The 24045-nt window shown below is 50.3% G+C and overlaps 1 protein-coding gene across 9 annotated transcripts in view; it reads left to right on the forward strand.

Annotated features, from left to right (window-relative positions):
• HELZ (helicase with zinc finger) overlaps positions 1 to 24045 on the forward strand; it is a 2743493-nt gene that overhangs the window by 2312032 nt on the left and 407416 nt on the right. For all 9 annotated transcript variants that reach the window (XM_069655034.1, XM_069655036.1, XM_069655035.1 and 6 more), the window contains one exon: positions 3600 to 3816. In XM_069655034.1, the coding sequence (XP_069511135.1) occupies positions 3600 to 3816 (217 nt within the window). The remainder of the gene's footprint in view (positions 1 to 3599; positions 3817 to 24045) is intronic.

Consider the following 24045-nt stretch of genomic DNA (forward strand, 5'->3'; position numbering starts at 1 on the left):
CTCCAGGGTCTACTAGCGGCGGTTCTGTTAGCCGTACCGCACACGAGACTGAGGATGAAAAGGATTCAGCAGCACTTCGCGGCCTCATGGAATCAGGAGCGGGGCTCGCAATCCGAGATGATCAACGTTCCTCCATCTCTCCACCCGGACCTAACTTGGTGGTCCATGGACTGCAACCTACGGACGGGCAAGCCCTTTCGGCCGCCCTCTCCGCAAGCCACCATCGCCACAGTCTCCTCGCTCGAGGGCTGGGGTGCCACCCTGGACGATCTCCTCTGTGCAGACTGGCGATCAGCATGTGGGAATGGGCCTTGGAAAACGAAATTTACCTCTCTGCAGTCCACCATCCCGGGGAATCCAACCTGGAGGCGGACGGGCTCAGCAGGCTTTGAGCAGACAATTACAAGTGGCAGCTAAATGACCTTGTTACTCAGGAGGTCCTCCCCACGCGGATCTCTTTGCCCCCTGACATAAAAAGAAGTGTCCCCACTTTGCATCCTGGCAAGGGCAGGGCCCTGGCTTGCTGGGCGACGCTTTGCCCACTCCTCTGATACACAGCGTAATATGCAAGATCAAGGAGTCTCACTGACTCCTCATTATTCTGATAGTTCCATGGTGGCCGGCTAGGCCATGGTTTTCGGAGCTCCTCAGCCTCTCGAAGGTGCCACCTATACACCTTCCGACGGGCCTAGCCCATCTTCTGGCACAGCAGGGGGACAGAATCATCCACCCCATGCCAGGGAAACTAGCCCTCACAGTGTGGTACCTGCACAGGTAACGCTTCAGCACCTTAGCCTCTCACAGGCCAATCTGGAGATCATCCAGGGCGCCAGCAGCAAAGCCACGAGGGCCCAGGACAAGAGCAAATGGACAAGGTTCTGCCACTGGGCAGACTCCAAGGGAATTGACCCCTTGGCATGCAATTTGGGCAACATGCTCTCCTTTTCCGCGCACCTCACTCATTCGGGACTACAGGTCGACACCTGTTGTACTTACCTTGCAGCCATTGGGGCTTACAGGAACTCTGAGGAAGGCATTTTCTCGTCCTCCAACCCTATCGTCAAGAAACATCTGATGGGTCTCGCTAGGCTCTACCCGCCTGTCAAGAGACTGCACCCGGTGTGGGACCTTAATATAGTCTTGGGCCACCTGGCGCACAAACCATAGAGCCAATGGCATCCATGGACATTAGGCTGGTCACCATCAAGACGGCCTTACTAGTAGATCTTAACTCGGCTCGCAGAGTCAGCGAGATTCAGGCGCTGGTCGCCTCTGAACCATATACCACCTTTCACAAGGACAAGGTAGTCATGCAGACGCACCCGGCATTTCTGCCCAAGGTTCCATCTGCATTTCACTTGAACGAGGAAATAGTCCTTCCTACATTCTTTCCCGATCCCAAGAACGAAGCACAGAGAGTGCTGCACTGCCTGAATGTCAGACAGGCCCTAAAATTCTACATGGACAGTACCAAGGGCTTCCTGCAGTCGGACGCCCTCTTTGTCACGTTCGGCGGCTCGAGGTCAGGCTATCAGGCCTCTAAATCTTCCATATACCGCTGGATGGTCTCTGCCATCAAAGAAGCGTATGAGGGTCAGCACAAGCCGCTCCCGGCCAACATGAATGCCCACGCAGTCAGGGCCAAGGCAACAGCCATCGCATTCCAACGCCACGTCCCTTGGCAAGTCATAAGCAGGGCGGCCTCTTGGGCCTCTCCCTCGGCTTTCTGCAAGCATTACTGTTTGGATGCCGGCTGTAGATCTGATGCCGCTTTCGGACAGACGGTTCTCAGGAACCTATTTGCTTAAGGAGGGTCGCCTCTCCACCCTGGGGCTACAATCAGTTGTAATCGCCCATACAGTATGGAGGAAAAGGGACAGGACGTAAGAGTAATTATAAGTTACTCACCGTAGTGAATAACATACTCTTAGTCCATAGTCCCCTTTCATCCATACGTCCTACCAACCTCCGCCCTTATAATACTGGTGTCATCAGGCAATGTTAAATCTATTGTCGACGCGTCAATGAGGACTGAGGTGTGGCGCCAGAGGGCGCAGTCAGCGCAGCGCATGATCCCTGGACTGGGCCCCCTCCCGCCTCTAAATTTAAAGGGGAAGAAGGTTTTTTCTGGTGAAAAGGGTTCGGTCTCCCGTCACTCGGAAGGGACTTCATACAGTATGGAGGAAAGGGGACTATGGACTAAGAGTACGTTGGTCACTACGGTGAGTAACTTATAATTTCTTTATAATAAAGTTGTGCAAAGTAGTATCTACAAATTACCACAGGCAATTAACCTTACAGCAATACACAATCTCACAGGATCATGAAATGTTTGTGTATGCCAGAGGTCTCTGGAGGAACAATTACTATCAAGCCCTAATACCTAGGAAGTTTTAAGAATGAATGGGCCAATGCTGGTCGGTGGAGGCTAGAGGCCTCTACACAAGGCCCCCCTGACAAGAGAGAGACAAAGAGGACCTCCAGGTGATTTAGAAGCCCCCAAAAACGAGTTCCAATCCCCAGTTTCCATTCTCCATCCCCGGAGCACAATTTAATAAAAGAACCAAGGCCAAAGATCAGTAATGGCACACTCAAATAAGGGATCAAGGTCAAAGAAGTTAGCTCGGCACAGCACAGGCCTCTAGATGTAGCCTTAGTAGCAGCATCTGGGGTGGTCAGCCTGATGGGCATTGGTCCATGGAGGAGCCCAGCATCTCCATGGGGTTGCATTACCACGTCTTCAGAAAGTGGCTGAAGGCCTCTTAGATGAAGACCCACTAGCAAAACAATGTCTGAATCACACCATTGAGGAGTCTGCAGAGAAGGGTCCTTGGACCAGCTGCAGGCAAGGTTGCCATTATTAGCCACATGGGAAACGTATCCTAATAAAGACCTGACCCTGAGGATTGGACCTCTGATCCCATTCAAAGTCAGAGGGACCCATTGAAGAATATTAAAAAAAAGAAGCTCAGGGACTTGAGATAGGAGACAGAACAATTGTGGCCCTCGTGATCCTAGGTCGTGGGTTAGGGCAAGGTGCCACAGGGCATGCCCTATGGTCCTCTTCATACTGGGAGGACTGTTCCAGTGTCCTGCTGCCTTGTTTAGTTATTGAATGAAAGATCAAGCAGAGGCAGCAGCATGCCGGTATGCCGAAAGGATGCAGTGTACTGGTTTTGGGTCGTGCAGCAGAGGTGAGCTCTGAGGCGGGGGAGCGCAAACACGCCTTGGATCCAGATCATGCTCGATCCATTGAAAGGAGAAGCACTGTACAAGCTTCCATTTTAGTGTCCAAAAGATGCTGTCACAGAGCCTCCCTAGTCGTCCTCACATCCAACTTCACTTAGTGTTTAGGGATCGCATCCTAGCAGGTAACAAAGTTCTGGTGTAGAATGTTGGGTTTTATACCCAAACCAGAAGGTAAGGGTAACCATAACCTCCAAACACACATGCATGGGAAAGCGTTTGGGGAAGTTGGGTGTTTTTTCTAGCTATCTAATGTTTCTTTTTCTGTAAAATGTTTGTAAAACTGATTATCATCACTTCCTTCATATGGATTTACCAGAAGTAGTAATCTTCTTTTCTGTCCTTTTGTACAGGAAGTTTTGGGAGCAATTCATCACTACATGTCATGAAAATGAAAGCCTTCATGGTATCACGTTTGAACAAATCAAGTCCCAGTTGGAGGCCCTAGAATTGAAAAAAACATATGTGCTTAACCCACTTGCTCCTGAGTTCATTCCACGTGCTTTAAGACAACAGCATGCAGGGAATGTAAATAAGCAGCAACCACAGCAACACCAGTCTCCACCAGAGGTAACCTTTAGCTTTCAATTTGATATAATTTTGCAGGATGTTACACTGTAATACAAACTTTACATGTGCAGGTAATATGCTTACAAGTAGCCATATCAAACCAGGTCATATTAAAAATGTAAGGCAAGATTGCCATTGAGAAAGACAAAGCATGTGGTAGACATACCCTGCTTATGGACTGTGCTTGTGGGGTAGCTCACAACCCTGGACCTTTCTATTGTCCGGGCTACACTTTCTACTCTGCTGCCAGTGACTTTCCTGGTTTTCCCCGCTTGAAACAATGCAGCAGGGTCCGCTTGTGTGCTCTTCTGTCTCCTTGGCTCTCGGGCTGTCTTCAAAATGCTGATCTTGTGTACTCAACCTCACAATAATTTGCATTGGGTTCTGCTCACTGTTGCTATAAACTAAGAACAATTCATCAATCTGATCTGCTTCACTCTGAACTGTTTACTCGGGTGTGTAGCTTCATTAAAGTATTACGTATGCATATATCCTATTCTTTTATATAACAAGACGTTGCTAAGCATCTACTAGTCAATATCTGAACTGCAGCTTCCACTGAACATCTTGTGTTTTCTCATTGAACAAGTCTCTGCCTAATCTGCATTGCTCTCGAATGGTCACCCTGAACTGCATCTTCCTCTGAGGTATTACACGTGAAGAAGTTGCAAAGTATGAAACAAGTAATTTATACTGCCTTTAACATATTGTTTGTGCTTCTAAGGTCTACTCTGTGATTCTCTATTTCCTTCATGTATGCACCCCTGTTCTTAATCACGCCTTTGCCTCTCCATTGCTTTACTCCTCTTCTACTATGATAGACTCCATACTGCTATATCCTGCTAGCATTGACATCCCTCCCTTGATGGCTAGTAAACTCCCCCTTCTGATTAACTTTTTAACCACACAGGTAATCAACTTCCATTAATATAATTGTCAAAGTCAAATCAGACATATTGCAGGACAAGTTCCAATTAGCCCACAATAGACTAAGATAACCTTTTGCAGTTATTTCAAACTTTTTTCATCTGAGTTGTATATCCCGAGCTTTAGAAACATCTTTAAAGCAAGCAAATGCATTTAATAGGTTCTTTATGTATAAAGTTAAAACTCTCAAAGAGAACATTTTACAGAAAATCATGACTCCTCAACTAGTTAATGTAACATTGTTACCTTCTAGTCTAACTAACCGCAAAGGTTCAGCAGTTTGATTTTAAGCCAGTGTCGAAGGACACCACATTGAATCTGCAGCAGAAACTCAAGCCAACCAATGATATGCTTTTTGATCTCCTAGCCTATGTTGCGCAACAGTTTGCCACATAACTTGCCCCTTACATGGCCTCATTTGTTTCTTTGGCACAAGCCTAGACCCAATAAAGTTTAAACATATTATTATAATCAATCTACTAAAGAAATCCAGTCTGGATCCAAATTAATTGCAAAATTATCATACAGTGACAGGTCTTCCCTGGCCAGGAAAAATCCTGGAAAAGGTGGTCACTGTCCAGCTCCCTGAGCATGTAGGGAAATACGCTTTTAGACTCATCAGTCCGGCTTTTGACAGGGATTTGCTGTTGAGACGGCCCTTCAACGCTGGCTATCTTAGTGATCATGTTGGATTTGTCCACGCCATTCGACACTGTCGACCATGGCAAACTAATAATCATTTTAAGTCAGTGGGAATGGTCTCAGAACATGCTATTCACTGGTTCAGCTGTTTCCGGTCTGATTTGTGGAAGCAGGTGAAGATTGGAGGGGTTCCTGTCGGACTCCCTTCCCCAGACGTGTGGTGTCCCACAGGGCTCTTCAATGGCCCCGCTGCTGTTTAATCTATACATGCAACCACTTATGGGGATCTTGAGGCAACATGACGTCGGATTTCAATCCTATTCCGACAATGCCCAGATTTTTGTCAAACTGGCTAATTTTGAGGATACCTTTCAGAGAGTTGGGCAGTGTCTGGATGAAATAGTTGATGTCCCACAATTGGCTGCAACTAAACCCCAGCAAGACAGACGTAGCCCTTCGTATAATTACGCAAATCTCTTAAGACTTATCTGTTTTAATAATGTAGGCTTTTAGGTCATCTGGACTTTTTGTTTCTTGATTTCTACATACGTTTTTGTTTAATCCATCTCCGCCCAGATGCAGTTTAGTCTGCCTGATTCCTGTGCATTATAAATGACTCAAATATACATATCTTTTCCCTGCCAGACAAAGAAAATACCCTCTCCTCTCTGTTAGGGAGAATTCTCATTTTTATGGTTAATTTCCCTCACCTAGTGAGTCTCCCAGCAGCTTTGCTGGATTTCTGGAGTTATTTTTTTCACTTGGTAAGAGTGTGCCTCTTTCCCCCACTCTTAACTGTGTTTTTGCCATGTGTATTTCATCTGCTTTTGTGATTGTGGACTCTGGAGTACACCACTTCAGTAGCCCCCTTCTTTTGTGTGTTACACAGCACCTTCATTGCAGTGACACAGGGTTGTCTTTTAGGCTTCCCACCGACTCCATTTCTGAGGCTGACTACTGTCCCCCTGAAGAAGGTAAAGTTGCCATTAACTTTACCTAGTCATTTAACCACAGATCCAGTACACCCCATCCTACACGGAGTACTGGAAAGGGTTAATCGTTAGCCCTTTTTATCTGTACCTCTAAAGCATTGTTTCGGTCTTTTAACATTTAGACTTGGCTGGTGGCAGTGGTATCTACCCTAACTTTTCGACCGCGATTATACTATATAAACGTGGAATTGTTTTAGGCTATTATATTAGCCTCGAACATAAACCTGTTTTACCAAATACTCTTTCTTTTGGCTCTGGTCGAGTTTATTCTCCATTTCCTTTTGTGAAAGTCCTTTTTGTGTTTTACTTTGCGTGGCAAACCAGGTTTGCCTTCTTTGTTCACTGTCTTTTGGCAGGCTTCTGCCAAGAAGCCCTCCTCCAGGCACCTGGGTGTCTAGGTGGGCTGAATGTGAGGGAGGGGTGTAGTCCCCCCTGCACAGGGTATCCTAGGAAACCCAAGTCACACTTTGCCTTGATTGGCTGAGGTGGTTGTCCGGGCTGGACAACCCCCCTGCTGCGTGATTGCCAACCATGCTGTGTGAATGGGGGATTTTCACATAAAAGGCAGGTCTCTTGGGCTAGAAGTCAGTCTCCACTGGAACTACAAGGAACCGAAGAGAAGCGGAGAAGAAGAGGGCTGCTGCAACTACCCCGTCCCGGTGAAGCCCTGCTGCAGTCCTGAGCTATCTACCCTTCGACGACCAGAGAAGATCCAGTCCGGAGTCTTCTTCCCTTGTGCCTGGTGGGGTTAACCAGCTCATCTTCCACAGCCAGAGGATCCTCTTCTTGCTCAAAATCGCTGCACACTGCTGTAGTGGTCCGGATAGCCATCTGAAGAGCTTCTCCTGTTTTTATTCACCGTTTCTGCTGCCGGCTTCATCCCTGTGTGGTACAGACCCCTCCAGATGTCCTCTTTCGTACCGAAGCTCCAGGAACCGTGGGTCTGCAGGAAACTACCAGGAACAACTGCTGTGGCACCAGCTTATTCATTGAATAAGGTACTGTGTTCTGCTTGAGGAATTAGGGTGAATCCCGTTTCTTCGCCTCCAAGGCTTGCCCTTGTCATCCCTCCTTCTTATAACTTTTGCTTCCTCTGTTGACAATATCTAAGTTCTCCTGACAACGATGAATCTTGAACTGTCCGACTGTGTGATCCTCGACAACAGGAACCCGGTTCCTCTTGACCCTGGCTCCAGCCTATTGCCTCTTGAATTTCTGTCAACGAGTGTTCTCTGATTCTGTCTTCCTTGACAAAGGTATTGCCTATGATTTTTGCCCCCAACTCTCTCTGGTTAACTCAGGTTGCCCCGGTAACATTCCTTGTCACGGATACGCGTATCTTTAGTAAGACCGAACTGTCATTACTGTCAAAAAGTGATCGCATACGTATTCCCGGTAACGTCTTTTGTTTCACAACACAGATCCGTTAAAACATAGGGTACTTACCTTGAGTTAGAGTGTACCAAAGTGAATTGGTTGGTTGTAGTGTATTTTACGTGTGATTTTGAATTAATAGAACTGTTGTGTTTATAACAAATGGTTTTAAAAGAACAAGTTACTCTCTTACCTGGTAACGTTCTTTCGATAGGATGGTCCGACGATGTATTCCATATCTATGACAGTAATCACCACTGCTGTGCTGCTTCGGAAAATCTTTCGGCGTCTGCGTCCTGCGTCAATGACATCGATACACCGCCCTCGAGGACCTCCTCCGACGACGACCAACGTCACTGGATGTTATAAGTAGGACGCACGACGCCCGTACCCTCAGTTGTAGTTTTTTCCCCAGAACGTGTGGCACCAATCTTCTGCCAGTCTGACCACACAAAGCCTTGTGGAAACGTAAGCTTCAATCGCATAAGAAATTCTGTAGCGGGGAAGGCAGGGAGCGATATGGAATACGTCGTCGGACCATCCCATCGAAAGAACGTTACCAGGTAAGAGAGTAACTTGTTCTTCGAGGGGATTGGGTCCTCCGACGTATTCCATATCTATGACAGACTCCCAAAGCAGTACCAATGCAAGGAGGTGGGAAAAGAATTTAGAATACAGAAATTTAGAATGCCCAATCAAATTGCGGAGCAAAGGACCGCCTTGCCAAAGGCCAGATCCTGCCCACAGATGGAATCGAGGGAGTAGTGACGTACAAAAGTATGGACCGAAGCCCAGGTGGCTGCATCACAGATGTTACGAATAGGAACACCCCTCTGTAGGGCAGTAGAGACAGCCATACCCCTGGTAGAATGGGCCCGCAAGCTGACCGGTCCTTACCCGCCAAGCGGTAACATTCAGAAATTGCCAGAATAATCCAGCGAGACAAAGTCTGCTTAGTCACAGCTTGTCCCAAACGCTTTCCAGCGTAACCAATGAAGAGTTGATCGTCCACTCTGACCCTGGGCCATGCGTGAAATATAAAAGCTTAAAGCTCTCCTAGGATCGAGCCTATGGAGCCTCTCCTCTTCCTTACCAGGATGCAGAGGAGGATAAAATGCCGGAAGAATCACCTTCTGGCCCAAATGAAATTCCGACACCACCTTCAGAAGAAAGGAAGGACGAACTCTAAGGTCAACCCTGTCCTTATGAAATACAGTGAAGGGTGACTTAACTGAAAGTGCCTGTAACTCACTCGCTCTGCGAGCGGAAGTGACCGCAACCAAAAATACCGTTTTTTTTTTGTGTAACTTCTTTTTATTGATTTTACAACACAGAAACGAGAAAACAAGAACAGTGAAAAAGATGATTTTCCCAACCCCTCCCCGCCCTCCCACCCCCCAAAGGCAGCTGCTTTGTGTCCGTTACCCATTAACGCCATGGACCAGTCACTTCAAGGTGTCAAATTAGATAAATGGCGGTCCTTACCCCCCAACAACCCCGCCCCTCTCCTTGCTCCCGTAACGGCTCCTCCTTGTCCACGATCCTTTACCTCCAGGGGTCCCCAGCCGACTCTCAGCACAAGTCCAGTAAGCGCAGGCGCTGGGGGCGCCACCCAATCCGAAAGTCATCCTTAAGAAAAGCCAGAGTTTCTTCCCATTCCCTTGCAAAGGCCTGCAAATTGTTATCCTTCGCATATGTAGCCCATTCAAGTGCCACTATTTCCCAGAGTTTTTTTCGCAGCAGGTCCTGCAAAAGAGGAACTTCCTTGCTCTTCCACCTTAGTGCTATTACTGTCATAGCTGCGATTGTAAGGATTGCCCTTGCTTTCCCCCGGGATTTGGGCTCCCCCACACAGTTGGTCCACCCTATTCCCAAGAGGACCTCCTCAGGGGGTCTTCTACTACCTGGCCCATATGCTTGTTCCTGGAGCCTCTGGACTTCTAGCCAAAAGGGCCTTATTTTGGGACATGTCCACCCGATGTGCTGCGCCGTGCCCTCCGTTCCACATCCCTGCCAACAGTACCCGGAAGTATCAGGATACATCTCCCTAAGGCGTGCTGGCGTGTAATGCCACCCAAACAGGAGTTTATACCACATTTCCTGCAGCTGAGATGCCTTGACCAGCTTGGGAATGTTCCTCCACAGACGTTCCCTCTCTTTTCGCTCTATTGCCCTTCCCAGGAGTTGTTCCCACCTCCCCATATACGACTATTGACTTCTGGCCGTTGCGTCGTCCAGAATCTTGTAGAGATTAGATATTAGACCCTTGGACCCATCATTGGACAAAAGGAACCTTTCAAACCGTGTCTTTTCCCTCGTTGCAGCCTGTTTATTCACGGGGTACAGGACCCAGTGGCGCAGCTGCGCATATCTGAGTCTTTCCCCCTCCTTCACCCCATATTCCTTCTTACACTCCTCGAAAAAAAGAATCCCCCCCGCTCCCCTGAAACATATCGCCCAAACAATTACAACCCCCTTCCTGCCATTGCTTAAATGCTCCTTCCTCCATCCCTGGGGTGAAGTCCCCACTGTGAAACAGGGGTGTGAAAGAAGATGAAAAGGTTGCGATTCCCCTGTTCCTCACCAATTTATCCCAGTTCTCCACCATCAATTTCTTGATGGTGCTTTCATATACATGCTTGGGCCTGTGCTGTTTTGGAAGCCATAATATTTCCGCTAACCTCCGATGTGCCACTGCTCTATCCATCGCCACCCATTGCTTGTCTCGCGAGGCCTTTGCCTCCTGTAGCCAGTCCCTAACTACCTGTAACTGCGTTGCCTCGTAGTATTGTTGATAGTTCGGCAATGCTAGACCGCCCTCCCGTCTAGGGGCCCATCAACAAATGTCTGCCAACCCGTGCTTTCTTCCCTTCCCACAAAAAGTCTCCCGTCAAAGAATTTAATTCCTTGAAGAAGCTCCCACTAATTGCCTGAGGTATTGCCGGAAAAAGATACAGCAACCGCGGGAGGGTTATCATTTTGACCGCGGCCACCCTACCTAGCCACGAGATTCGGAGTCCCCTCCACCTGCGAAAATCCTGTTTAATTTCTTTCAGTAACGGTCGATAATTAGCTCGGTACCACCCTGTCAAGGTCGGCGTGATCTTTACACCCAAGTATCTAATTCCCCCCGGGCTCCATATGAATGGGGTAGCTTTCCTCAGGGCTTCCCGATCTTCTGTTCCTAGAGTCAAATTCAAGAGCTCCGATTTGCCAAAGTTAATCTTGAGGCCGGAGACCTCCCCAAACTCTTCCAGTAAGATCCTGCTTAGTCGGATGGATTCCATTGGCGCCGTCGGGGTTAATAACATGTCATCGGCAAATGCAGCCACTTTGTGTTCTACTCCCCCAAATGGAATACCTTTTGTCCGCTCTGCCTCTCTAATCGCTTGCAATAGAGGCTCAAGATAAATTGTGTAAAGCATGGGAGACAGAGGGCATCCCTGCTTGGTACCCCTACTCACTCTAAAGGGTCTGGACATTACCCCGTTTACGGCTATTCTCATAGTGGGCGTTTGGTAGTTGGCCTGTACCATACGTAAGAAATTGCCTCCAAAACCCATCTTCTGCATTACCTTAAACAGAAAGGACCACTCCACGCGGTCAAATGCTTTTTCTGCGTCGAGACAGGAGGACCGCGGGAGTGTCCGTTCTGTGAGTCTTCTCCACCAAGTGGGCCACCCTCCTTATATTGTCTGCTGTTTGCCGACCTCGTATAAACCCCGCCTTATTCGGGTGAATCAGGTCCGGAAGGAGACTCTCCAACCTATTCGCCAATACCTTTCTGAAGATCTTGGCGTTGATGTTAATCCGTGCTATTGTCCTATAAGATGACCTCTCCTCGGGGTTCTTATTAGGCTTCATGACCAGGGTCAATCTGGCCTCTTCCATAGACGGGGATATTTTCCCTGTCTTCCTGAATTCGTTAGAGAGAAGTTAAGTGCGGAACCAGCACCAATGCAAAAGTTTTATAGAAAGCCGCTATATAACCATCGGGACCTGGTGCCTTATTCAAAGGTAACCCTCTGATCACTTTCATTACTTCCTCCTCAGTAATCTCTCCATCTAATAAAACCGATGCCTCCTCCCCAATCCTCTCCAACTCTACCTGCAAACTATCTCGGGGGCACTGTGACGCATAATGGGATTCGTAGAAGGCCACCAATAACTCTTGTATCTCCCTTGTCTCTGTCACTCTTTCCCCCGATCCTGTTAGAAGGGCTGTGATCGCGTTTCTAGCTTTCGCTCCCCTTAATAAACGTGCAAGGAGAGTGGCCTGCCTTGTTAGCTTTAGCGTAAAAGTGCTGGAGGACCCTCAAGAGGGCTCCCTCGGCCTTTTTAGTTCGGAGGACCTCCAGTTGCCCTAGCGCTCTGCGATACTCCCTCATGAATGCTCTTGATGGAGTCACCCCCGCCTTCCGCCTGGCGGTCTCAACTTCCTCTTCCAATCGCATGTCCAGCCCTTTCATTTGTATCTCCCTTTGGGACATTGCCGCTATTAGTTCCCCTCGCAACGTTGCCTTAAAGGCGTCCCATCTAATCTCTTCCCTCGTGCCACCCCTTTGGTTAATTGCAAAGAAGCTCCTAATCTTCTTCTTTCCTGCCTAATTACCGGGTCCCGAAGGAGGTGTCCTGGGTATCTCCACGTCCATACCCCTCTTTCCCTAGGGCCCATCACCACCTCCTGAACCGGGCCCACCAGACTCAGTCACCCAGATGTAGTCGATTCTAGATTGGGATCCATGGACCTCTGATAAGAAGGTATACCCTCCCTCTTCCCCCTTAACCTCCCGCCATACGTCTCTCAAACCTATTCTGCATATTCTGTCTTTTAGGGCTGTCGACATAACCGCACCCCGTACCCCCCTTGGGCGTCCCGACCTGTCCCGTTCCCTTTCCCATGCTATGTTGAGATCCCCCAGCAGAATAATTGGCCCCCGGGCCCTCTCCTCCAGCTTGTCCAGAATATGTGTCAGAAATTGCTCCTGGCCCACGTTTGGTGCATACACTACAGCCAAAGTGTACGGGCTGTTCTGGTGCATCCCGATTGCTATAATGTACCTACCCTCCTTGTCTCTTATAATTTCAGAGGTCCTAAACCCCACTGAGCTTTTGATAGCTAGAGCTACCCTCGCTGACCTGCTCCCTCCCGAGGCATGTAAAATCCGGTTAAACCCCGTAACTTGAGGCGCTCCTGGTCTTTGGGTCTAAAATGCGTTTCTTGTAGCCCCTGAATGTCCGGGTTTTCTTTTCTCGTAAATCGCTCTAATTGTTTCCTCTTGAGGGGCATGTTCAAACCCCTCACATTATGTGTCAGCCACTTAAAGGTAGGTTAACACGTCTCTACTTCCCTAACCCCACACCCCCCCCCCCCCCCCCCCCCCCCCCCCCGGGTCTCCCCCTCTATGGGTGTCCCAGCTGCGGATCGGTCTAGCTGTCCCCTCCTATACCCCCCCATCCTCTCCTGGTGCTGTAAAGGATTTCTGGTCCCCGTATCCTGGTCCCTGCGTAAAGCCTCTGCTGCCCTTCCCACCCACCAATTCAGCACCATCCCTCCCCCCACCCCCGAAGGGCGTGCCCTTCCCGCTTCCCTCCCCCCCACTTATCGGACATACCCATCCTTTCCGATTCACAGATGGATGCTCCCCCCTGCCAAATTACTCCCTTTAGTGGCCCACCACCCTTATAGCATTACTATTGAATTCAAGTCTCCGCTTGTGCATCCCCTTCTGCTGCCTCGGAGCCTTCCTTACTATTTTCCTTGCTAGTTTTGTTGCTCGCCTTCATTTTCCTTCTTTTCTCTCCCACTGTCGACCAGGCCCACTGCCTTAAATCTGACCCAGTGGTTGCGGTCTGCCTTCTAGGTCCCAAGGGGACCCCATCCAAGTCCAGACGTAGAGTGCTTGCTCCTTCCTGTACTGTAGTAATCCCCCTCTGAGACCCCTCCCACGTAAACACCAGACCAAACTGGAAGGTCCACCTGTATTTAATTCCCCTCTCGTTTAATACCTTGAGCACCAGACTCATTAGGCGCCTCTTCACTAGGGTATTGGCTGCTAAGTCCTGAAACAGTGCCATGCGGTGCTCGCAGAACATGATCGGCTCCTGCTTCCTTGCTTCCCGTAGGACCTCCTCCTTTTAAGCATACCTAGTGAAAGCCGCCAAAACATCTCTAGGTCTTGGCTGCGGGCCAGTGCCTCCTCTGCCCACTCTATGGACCCTATCAAGCTCAATCTTCTCGGAAGGTGAGACTCCCAGGATCTCTGCAAAGATAGATTGGATCACCCCCTTTAGATCTTTGTCGTGGACGGTTTCTGGTAGCATTTTGACTCTCATGTTGATCCGACGGGACCTGTTTTACAAGTCCTCCATTTGAATCTCCGAGTTATGTGTGGCTGTGTCCAGCCTTCGACTGCCTCGCTGTTAGCTGTCACCTCCTTGTCCAATTCTTGCAAGCCACTCTCCAGCAGGTCCGTCCACTCACCTTGCTGCCGCAACTTCTGTTTTATTTCGCCTAAGGCCGAGCTGAGATCAGCCTGAAGGAGCTGGAACTGATCCTGGAATGTCTTTGAAAGACTGGTCTGCAGGGCTTGCATCTCCCCCCCTAAAGTCCCGCCAGGACAGCATGGCTGTGCTTTCCCCTTCAATTGGTGAGGCACGTCTCCCTAGGTGGTCCTGTGTGGCTTTGGTTTTCTCCCTCGCCTCTTGCATTGGCCATATGGTAGGAAGAGTGCCCGGGACCTCCCCCGTGGATGACAGTACTCTCCCACTTCTCCCCTTGAGTTTCGCAGCCATATCCGCGCCGGGTCTGACCGTGCAGTGCTCTCCTCGCTGCACCCGCGCTCCACCTCCGCCAAGAAGGCCCTACACACTCCCCAGGGGGACACCCAGGTCCTCCTCCTGCCTAACTCTTTTTCGACTCAGTTCTGTGCTCAGGTGCTCGACTGCCCGGGCTGCTATGCGGTATGCCTTGCCCCGATGATACTCCGCCAGTCACCCATCCATGCAGGGCGGGCCACCCTCGCTTGACGGCCTTCCTGGCGGGGCTAGGGGCGCCGGAGATTATATCTCCCCCCAGTGCCTCTTAGGTGACTCTCCTCTGAGACCTGGACCTTATGGGCTATCCCAGTCCAGCGCCCCTCTATACCCCCGGTGCCAGATCTCTCCTTCTCGGGGGGGGGGGCACTCCTCCAGTGTCACAGTTCGCAGCCCCTCCAAGCCCCTCCAAATGTATCCCGCAGCCCTCCTCCTGGCTGCCGAGCCAACTCTGCTCTAATTAAGTTTGGGCTAGTCCAGACGATCCGGATAACAACACTGCTCCGTACCTTGAGCAGCCCCCGATGGGACTGCTCTGCTACCCTCCAGCGTCCTCCGGCGCCTTTTACAGCGCTCTATGCCGCACCGGCAGTAAGACACCACTGGGCCCCCTCCCTTCAACGCCGGAGGTCGGCACTCTCTTCGCGGGTCCAGTTGTTCTTCACAGGGCCCCCCCACCTGGAAGTCCCGGCCAGCCGGCCCTTTCCTCAGGCCTTCCCAGGTGCCGGCGCCGCCGCGTACCGGCCCGCCTCCTCCTGGGCCCACCTGGCCCAGGCCCGGCTCCCTCACCACAAGCTCCGGAATCCTGCAAAAGCTTCGATCCGCTCTGCCGCTTCGCCACCCGGCCCTCGCCAGGATCCAACGCGGCTCCTCCTCCCTCCGCTCCAGCGCCTGTCATGGCGCCGCGTCTCCGGATTGCTGCAGGCTGCCTGGTCCTCTTACACCGCGGCTGCTGCTAAGGATGATCCACCGCGCTGCTCCTTCTCAGTTCACGTTACCAGGAGACTGCAGAATGCATAAGCCTTCGTTCCGCGGCCACTATTCCAGCCCCCTGCCTGGGTGGTGGGCATTCCCCAGTGTCGGGACTCAGGAGCACCGCCGGCGCGTCTATGCTCTGCAGGCGGCCATCTTGAATCCCCCTTGCCTTCAAAAATACAGTTTTAAGAGTTAACAGTCTCAAAGGGCACGAATGCAAAGGCCCAAATGGAGCACCCATCAGAAACTTGAGGACAAGGTTCAAATCCCAACCGGGCACCTGGAAAGGTGACGGAGGGAACACATTAATGAGCCCTTTTAGAAACTGAGAAATGAAAGGGATTTTAAAATAAGAACACTCTTCAGGCGAGCGCTTAAATATGGACAGCGCCGCCAGGTAACCTTTAACGGTACCCACTTGCAAGCTCCTGTGGGCTAAAGAAAGCAAAAAAGACAGAACCACAGGAACGTCACATGAAAACGGATCCACATTCTTAACCTTCTGGCCAAAAGCAACACCTCCATCATGTCTTCAGGGAGGTCCTAATCCTTATACCTCAACCTTTCAGAAACCAAGCGTGAAGGTTGAGGGATCTGACCTCTGGATGGAGAACCCGACCCTCCTCCCGTGAGAGTGGATCGTCTCGGTAGGGAAGACGACGTGGAGGGCAGATGGACAAGTCGAGAAGGTCCGGGTACCACGTCCTCCGGGCCCATGCCGGAGCAATGAGGATCATCCGGGAACGGAACCTTCGTAACCTCTGCAGCACTTGCGGGATGACGGGAACTGGAGGAAACGCGTACAGCAGTGTGAATGACCACTCCACCACCAACGCGTCTCCTAAGGCTCCTCTTGGAGGAAATTGCCGCGAGCATAACCTTTCGCACTTCCGGTTGACACTGGAAGCGAACAGATCCACTTGAGGGGTCCCCCAAAGGGCGAAGATCTCCAGGAGAATCTCCGGAGCCAACTCCCACTCGTGAGAGATCGCGCTCTGCCTGCTCAGAACGTCCGCCGTCTCGTTTTCGCCTCCGGCCAGATGAACTGCCGAGATCGAAACTTCCTGCTGAACCAGAACTGCATCACCTCCCTGCACCGAGGAAGTGACCCTGCCCCCCGTCCCCCTTTTTGTTGAGGTAGTGCATGGGCACTGTGTTGCCCGTCAGGATCAGGACCTTCTTTCCTCGCAGAGTCAGCAGAAAAGCCTTCAGGGCAAGCCTGACGGCCCTCGGCTCCAACAGATTGATATGGAGTCTGGACTCCGACGGAGACCAACGGCCACTGACTGTCAACTCGTTGGCATGAGCTCCCCATCCCTTGAGGGATGCGTCCGTCACGATAGTCACCTCTGGCCAGGGTAGCCAAAATGGAGCCCCCTTCATCAGATTGCCTTCGACGGCCCACCACAGAAGGTCCTGGGCGACCGAGGCGGCACCTGAACAGAGTCCGACATCCTGCCGGAGGACTGAGACAACTGGAGCTTGAGTGCCCATTGCAAAGATCTCATCTGCAACCTGCCCTCTGGCACCAGAAGAATGCAGGATGCCATGAGGCCGAGCAATCTCAAGAACTCGAACGCTGGGAGACTCTGGGCATGCTGAAACTTGTGCACCATCTGCTGAATGTGATGAACCCTCACCTGGGGAGGAAAACACTGCCCCAGGGATGTCGAGCACTGCTCCGATGTACTGGAGCCTTTGTGTTTGCGTCAAGTGGGACTTTAAGTTGAGGGAGAAGCCCAGCTTGTGGAGGGAGTGGCAGGTGACGGACAGATGATCCAGGACTTGCTCAGGAGAGCGCGCCATGATCAACCAATCGTCCAGGTAGGGGTAGACCTGAATCCTCCCTTTCCTGAGATGCGCTGCCACCCCTACCATGAGCTTGGTGAAGACCCTCGGGCAGAGGTCAATCCGAACGGCAGGACCCGAAACAAAGTGCGTTTCGCCAACCGCGGGTACTTCTTGTGCTTTGGATGGATCGGCACATGAAAATAAGCGTCCTTGAGGTCGAGAGACACCAACCAGTCCTGATGTTGAAGGGCCTGGAGGACTTGAGAAAGAGTAACCATCTTGAACTTGTCCTTCCTGAGGAGTTTGTTCAAACCGCGCAAGTCCATGATGGGTCTCAATCCCCCGTCTTTCTTGGAAATCAAAAAATAAGGGGAATACCATCCCTTGTTCCTCTCCGCTACAGGCACCATTTCTATGGCACCTTTCTCCAGCAGGGCTTGAGCCTCCTGCATAAGGAGAGGATCTAGACTCTGCAACGAGAGATTCCCCGGTGGATTGTCGTGAGACCTCTGCCGAAAAGGAAGACGACAGCCATGGGCTATGATCTCCAGAACCCACACATCTAAAGTAATGGCACGCCATTCGACAAGATGCTGCGGCAGCCTTCCCCCAACCGACGAACCATGGGACATGGCCTCATGACTGAGCTGAAGCGGCTGCGGCGTTGCCTGAGGGCAAAGAGGCAACTGCCCGAGCGGCCTTGGCACCTCGAGTACCCTGCTTTCCACCTCTGGCACTCCTACGGTGGCCCCTTTGACTGGCAGCTCCTCTCGCTTTACCAAAGGATGAGTAATAACAAAAGGAACCTCCCCTCCATTGCTGTCCCCTAGTACGAAAAGGAGAACTGCAGCGCCCAATAACTTTGCTGCTGCTTTGGAGGTCTGCAACCTCTCAAGGCTCTCGTCAGCCTTGCTGCCAAAAAGATGTTCACCGTCAAAGGGCATGTTGAGGAGTCGGGCTTGCACATCAGGAGCAAACCCCGACTTCCGCAACCACGCAAACCTGCGTATTACGGTGCTCGCCGCCATGGACCGACTGACGCAATCTGCCATGTCCAAACCCGACTGAACGGCCTCACACATGGGATCCTTGCCATCCTGGACCATAGCAAGAAAACCATCCCGTTCGTGACAAGGCACATACGGATTTGTCCGCCTGAAGAGCCATACCCCCAGAAGAAAACACTTTCTTTCGCCCAACCATCAAACGCTTGTCCATCCCTATAAGGAGGGATGGTAGGATACGACGCCTGCTTTGCTGGGGCCATAGCCGCCTGCACCACCAAACTCTCCGGAGTGGGGTGCTTGGTCAAGTAGCAGGGGTCGCTACTGGCTGGGCGATATTTTCATAGCAAAGACTTGCCCACTGCTGGGAGACTCTCCGGAGCAGTCCAAGCCGCCGCCACCACCCTCCTCTGTGGAGCCATATGGAACGGCAGTACCGGATCAGTTGGTGGACCTTGGTCGAGGATATCCGTGAGGTCATCCTGAAGAAAATCCCTGGTGGGAGCAGACCACCCCAAGTACTCGGTGACCCTAGACATAAGGCGCCGGTACGAGGAGTCGGCATGAGTGCCAGGCTCAGGCCTACAAAACTCCACCTCCGGAGAGGTGCCCAGACCACTGGTGTCGTGCAGGGACTGACGCAGGTCCTCAATCTGGCTATGGCCCGAGAGAATCTCATCTGGCACCGTATCAGGAACCATGCCTTCATCAGAGCCCTCCTCCACCTCTGGAATGTACTCAAGATGGCGGATAGAGGGCACAGAATGGGTAACAAAGCCATGCTTGACCTTGGCCAGAGCCTTTCTAGGGGGTTTTACCGTGCCCCGGGGTATCCCCGTCGAAACAGCCTCCAAAGACGTCGAGGGCGTTGAGTGAATCGACGCCGAACGCGGCGCCGACAGCATCGACGGCGTCGACACAGGCCTCGAGGGCGGAGCCTCGAGCGTGTTCCTCGACATCCTGGGCGCCGATGGTGTCGACGACTTCTTCGGAGGCGGTGCCTCGAGAAAGTCCCTCGGCGCCACAGGCCTCGACTTCTTCCTCGAAGACATCACAGGCTCACAACGTCTCGAGCGCGTCGAGGACCGGGACCTGGAATGGGCGTGACTAGAACGATTCCCCTTGTCCGAGTGGGACCCCTCACGCGAATCGTGCCGACCACCCGAGCCCGAAGGCGTATGAGCGGTGTCTCTAGTCCGATCACGACCGACCCCACTCGGCGCTTCCGGGAGTGCCTCGAAGAGGCAGAGGAGTGGCGGGACCCACTCTGGGACTGAGACCCACTGGACTTCAGACAACGATGTGGAGAGTCGCCCCTCGAATCGTCCGTCGAAAGCCCCGCGGACCTCGACTTCCGGGGCTTGGGCACCTTACCGATTGACAGTTTCTTCTTGCGCTCCCGCAAGGCTTTGGACGTAAGCGACTGGCAGTCGACACAATCATCCGTGTCATGGGCCTCCCCGAGGCACCAGAGGCAGGCGTTGTGCGAGTCCTTCACCGACATTTTGGACCCGCAGTCAACGCACTTCTTGAAGCCTGGACGCGAGGTGGAAGACGAGGAAGACATCACGAAGGACTTTAACTTCACAAACTAACAGGTTCGAAGAACCGAAAGAACAGAAACTCCAAAGAGTCAAGGCGCGCCGAGATCTCTGAAGCGAACACGTTCGTGGAAAAAACGGAACTGAGGTTACGGGCGTCGTGCGTCCTACTTATAACATCCAGTGACGTCGGCCGTCAGAGGAGGTCCTCGAGGGCGGCGTATCGACGTCATCGACACAGGATGCAGATGCCGAAAGATTTTCCGAAGCAGCACACCTGTGGTGATTACTGTCATAGATATGGAATACGTCGGAGGACCCAATCCCCTCGAAATAAATGTACTTATATTTTTTATCTGAAACCTTGAGTCAGTGTTTGCTTGAGTCACAGTAATTGTGGTCCCTTTGTGTAATCTCTGCTACTGCTAATATACTCTTGAGATAAGCCTGGCTGCTCCGCTACTGCTACCACTTTAACATAGTAGGTACAGGCTTGTACCAAAGGTGAACTTGTAGTCTTAATTGTGTGTAGTGGTCCCTAGGGGCACTGCACAGGATTCTGCCCAACACTCTCACAATTCAAAGGTAGTGCTCCTTCACTTAAATTATGCATCTGTAACACAAAACCCACCTGTCATCCTTCTGGAGACCTATACAACGACATCTTGACCGTTAGCCTGCATATCCTCATAGTTGTAGAAACCTGCTTCAGACTGTTAGCCTCCATGCATTCCATGCCTCCCCCAATCCTCTCCCACTCGTCTTCCTCCTATGCCAGCAGAACCAAGAATGCATGTGTTGCAATGTAGCCATCTACAAATGAAACCCTCATATTTCTCGCCTGAACCTTTCACCATTTTACAAATTGCTGGCCATCTAGCTGTCCATTAATCCTTCATAAAACGTTAAGATCCCTTCATGTGCTACCACTCACCTGGTCCCCCTCAGATGTTATGGACTGCTTCTCCATCCTCCTCACTGAGCATTTCCGGACCTCTGATAATCTCCTCTCAACCTCAAGTTTTGGCTGTAGTATTAAACCGTACCTGCAACCAGGGGATTTATTGAAATCTGTGGCAAATCCAGGAATCCTTAACACGTACACGGTCAGTGTCTACCAGCCGACAATCTGCCCTCTCCACATTGTATATTACTGTTTCCACAGTCATCTGGTCTGACCATTTGCCACCAACCAATCCCTCCCATGCCCACTCAGAAACCCAAACCTGCTCAGTTCCGATCCTGCAAAAAGATATCTTCACTCAACAGCTTCTTGCTTGAGGCCTTGTCATCCCAAACCCAGTTCTCCACACCTATTAAGATTAAAACAAATCTGTGTCCAGTGCCATTGCTCAGTCCATGCCATGTTGCTCCTTCTCTGACAGACTTTCAAAAACGGGTTCAGGAAAAAACTTCAAAAAGAACTGTCAAAAATTGAAAACTGTTTGGCACAAAGTACCAGACACTACCAACGAACACACACTGGCTGATGCTTGTGTGACCTAGCATATAGCAGTAATTGCTGCCAACAGGTAATATTACTCCTCAAAAGTAATAGAGGTAATCCACATTGCTCGAGAATTTTGTTGAACTGTACAGTCCTTCATCTCCCCTGCTTGCAATACCTCCACAATTCGGCAGACACGTTATTTGCAATATCCTTTCCACTTTTTTATTATCCAAAGGATTTGGAAAATGAAAGAATCAATCACTTTATTCCACACTCCACAACAGACATCTGAGTCCGTCTCATGCTTCCACTTTTAACTGCAGCCCGCCTGCTTTCAAATGTGACTGCCATCAGGTGTCTGAGGATTCCATTTACAAGTTCCTGAACTTTCTATGGCCAGCTCGTGTCTTTGGGGATCTATGTGCCCCTTGCATTATAGTTATCAATGCAGACCTTCTGGCTCTTAATTCTGAAATAATCAGTTTGTATTCTTCAATATCTGTTCAGCGTCATTCAACTACTCCTTGACTCCGGTCCTAAACCTACAAGAAAAGGCTTGCTTGACCATAGAAATACTAGAAACTTGTCTCAACCCGGCCTTCCCAACCTAACAATACATTCTTGTAGCCAAGCATAAAAAAACAATTTGAGGAAAACTCAATCTTTGTCTGCCACTTTTCCGGATTCTGTCCCTGCCATGGTTTCAATCAGCACTGGGGTACTCCAGTTGACCAGTTCGGGTAGTCTGTCCATCCTGATCCTACTGAACCTCTCTGCAGGCTTCGACAATGGTGAATATTTCATGATGCTGCAGAAACTAGTCAATTTCCAGGGCTTACAACCGTAGCCTTAACTGGCTTTATTCCTTCCAAGAAAGTGTGAGAGAGTAGGTAGTTCAGTTTCTAATATCTTTGTCAAACCATTAGTGAATATTCTACGGTTGCTTTATCACCTCCATCCTGAGGCGCCACTTTTAGTTCTAGTTTCTGGTAAAAAGAACCAGTCCTTTGCCATCTGTAATGCACATTGAATCCTGAATGAGTACACATTTCCTTAAACTCAGTGGAATCAAAATGGTAATTCTGGTAATGAGCCCAGGTCATCGTCTCAAGCGATTTAACATAATCTGCATGATTCCCCCTCACATCGCACCCCGTTCTTTTGTTGGGTTTGTTTGAAACCTTCGCTTCTTGTGGGACACTGACATGAGCTTGAACTGCCAAATCAGCAGTGTGGTCATAAAGCATTTCTGTCTACTAAAACTACTGCATACAATTCCACCCTAAGTTCCATAGAAAAATCATCTCATAGTAGTGAGACTAATTGTCAACTCAAGGCTGGCTTTTTTATGCAGGCTTTCAGTTTGTCTCCAAAAGGGCCAAATTGGAGCCAACAATTTGATTTTCGGTCTTAAATAGCATCATTTTTAAACCACTTGAGAAATCTTTGCTTGCTCCCGGTTGCTGCAGGGATCACCTTTAGAATGCCAGTCCTTCGGTTTGAGAACATTTACCGATTGACTCCTTCGTTCCATTCTTACCCAGTCCCTGGCCTCTCGTCACCCCACTATAGACACTGGGCTCTCCCAACCCTGCTCCCACCACTATCCCATGGCTCCCGCCTATCCTGCTCCCACCACGGTCCCTGGGCTCCCACACCCTTCTCCCAGCACAGCCCCAGAGCCATTGGTGGCTGGTGAATTTTTTAAGTGGAGGGGCATAAACATTTCCCCCACGCCATAGTGATCGAGCTTAGCGAGGGAGCCTGTACCAATTAAAGTGGGTTTGGGAGGTATTCCCCCTGGGAAAGCTTTTTAAATAATGGTTTAAAATGTTGCATTTTAGTGCACACTTAAAAAAAAAAATTGGATAAAAAACTGAACAGTTTGCAATTGGCACTGGGGGGGCCCAGGGGCAGGCATATTTTTGACTGGACAGCTATGATAGATGTCCAGTAAAAAAAAATACCATCCCTGTTCGCTGGGCTCCACATTGCCTCAGAAGGAGAGCTGATCTGTGGCAGGGGGATTGTGCAACAAAGGCATTTTTAAAATCAACTCAACGGACCAAAACACACACACACCACTATATCATTCACACACGCCCACACCCATAACTATATCGTGACACAAGCCCACACCCATCACTATATCGTTGACACAAGCCCACACCCATCACTATATCGTTTACACACGCCCACACCCATCACTATATCGTTTACACACGCCCACACCCATCACTATATCGTTTACACACGCCCACACCCATCACTATATCGTTTACACACGCCCACACCCATCACTATATTGTTTACACACGCTCACACCCATCACTATATCGTTCACACACACGCCCACCACTATATCATTCACACACGCCCATCACTATATCATTCACACACGCACACCATATCACTATATCATTCACACACACGCATATCACTATATCATTCACACACACACGAGCACCCATCACTATATCATTCACTCATAACACAAGCATCCACGCATCCATACACATATTTAAATAAAAAATAAATTAATATATACTTACCTTCTGCCCTGGTCCTGAAGTTTGCTCCCCAGCGATCCAGCTCCTGCATCATGAACAGGAATCTGGAAGCAAGAGCTTCCTCGTTTCTGCATATGCGTGCAGGGGCCTGCGCAAGGTTGCTGAAACGCCCCACTGCAGACTGCTCTGTCTGTATGTGTGAGGAGG

This window comes from Ambystoma mexicanum, chromosome 3q (genome assembly GCF_040938575.1).
Source record: "Ambystoma mexicanum isolate Mex_15411 chromosome 3q, UKY_AmexF1_1, whole genome shotgun sequence".
In the NCBI taxonomy this organism is placed as follows: Eukaryota; Metazoa; Chordata; class Amphibia; order Caudata; family Ambystomatidae; genus Ambystoma; species Ambystoma mexicanum.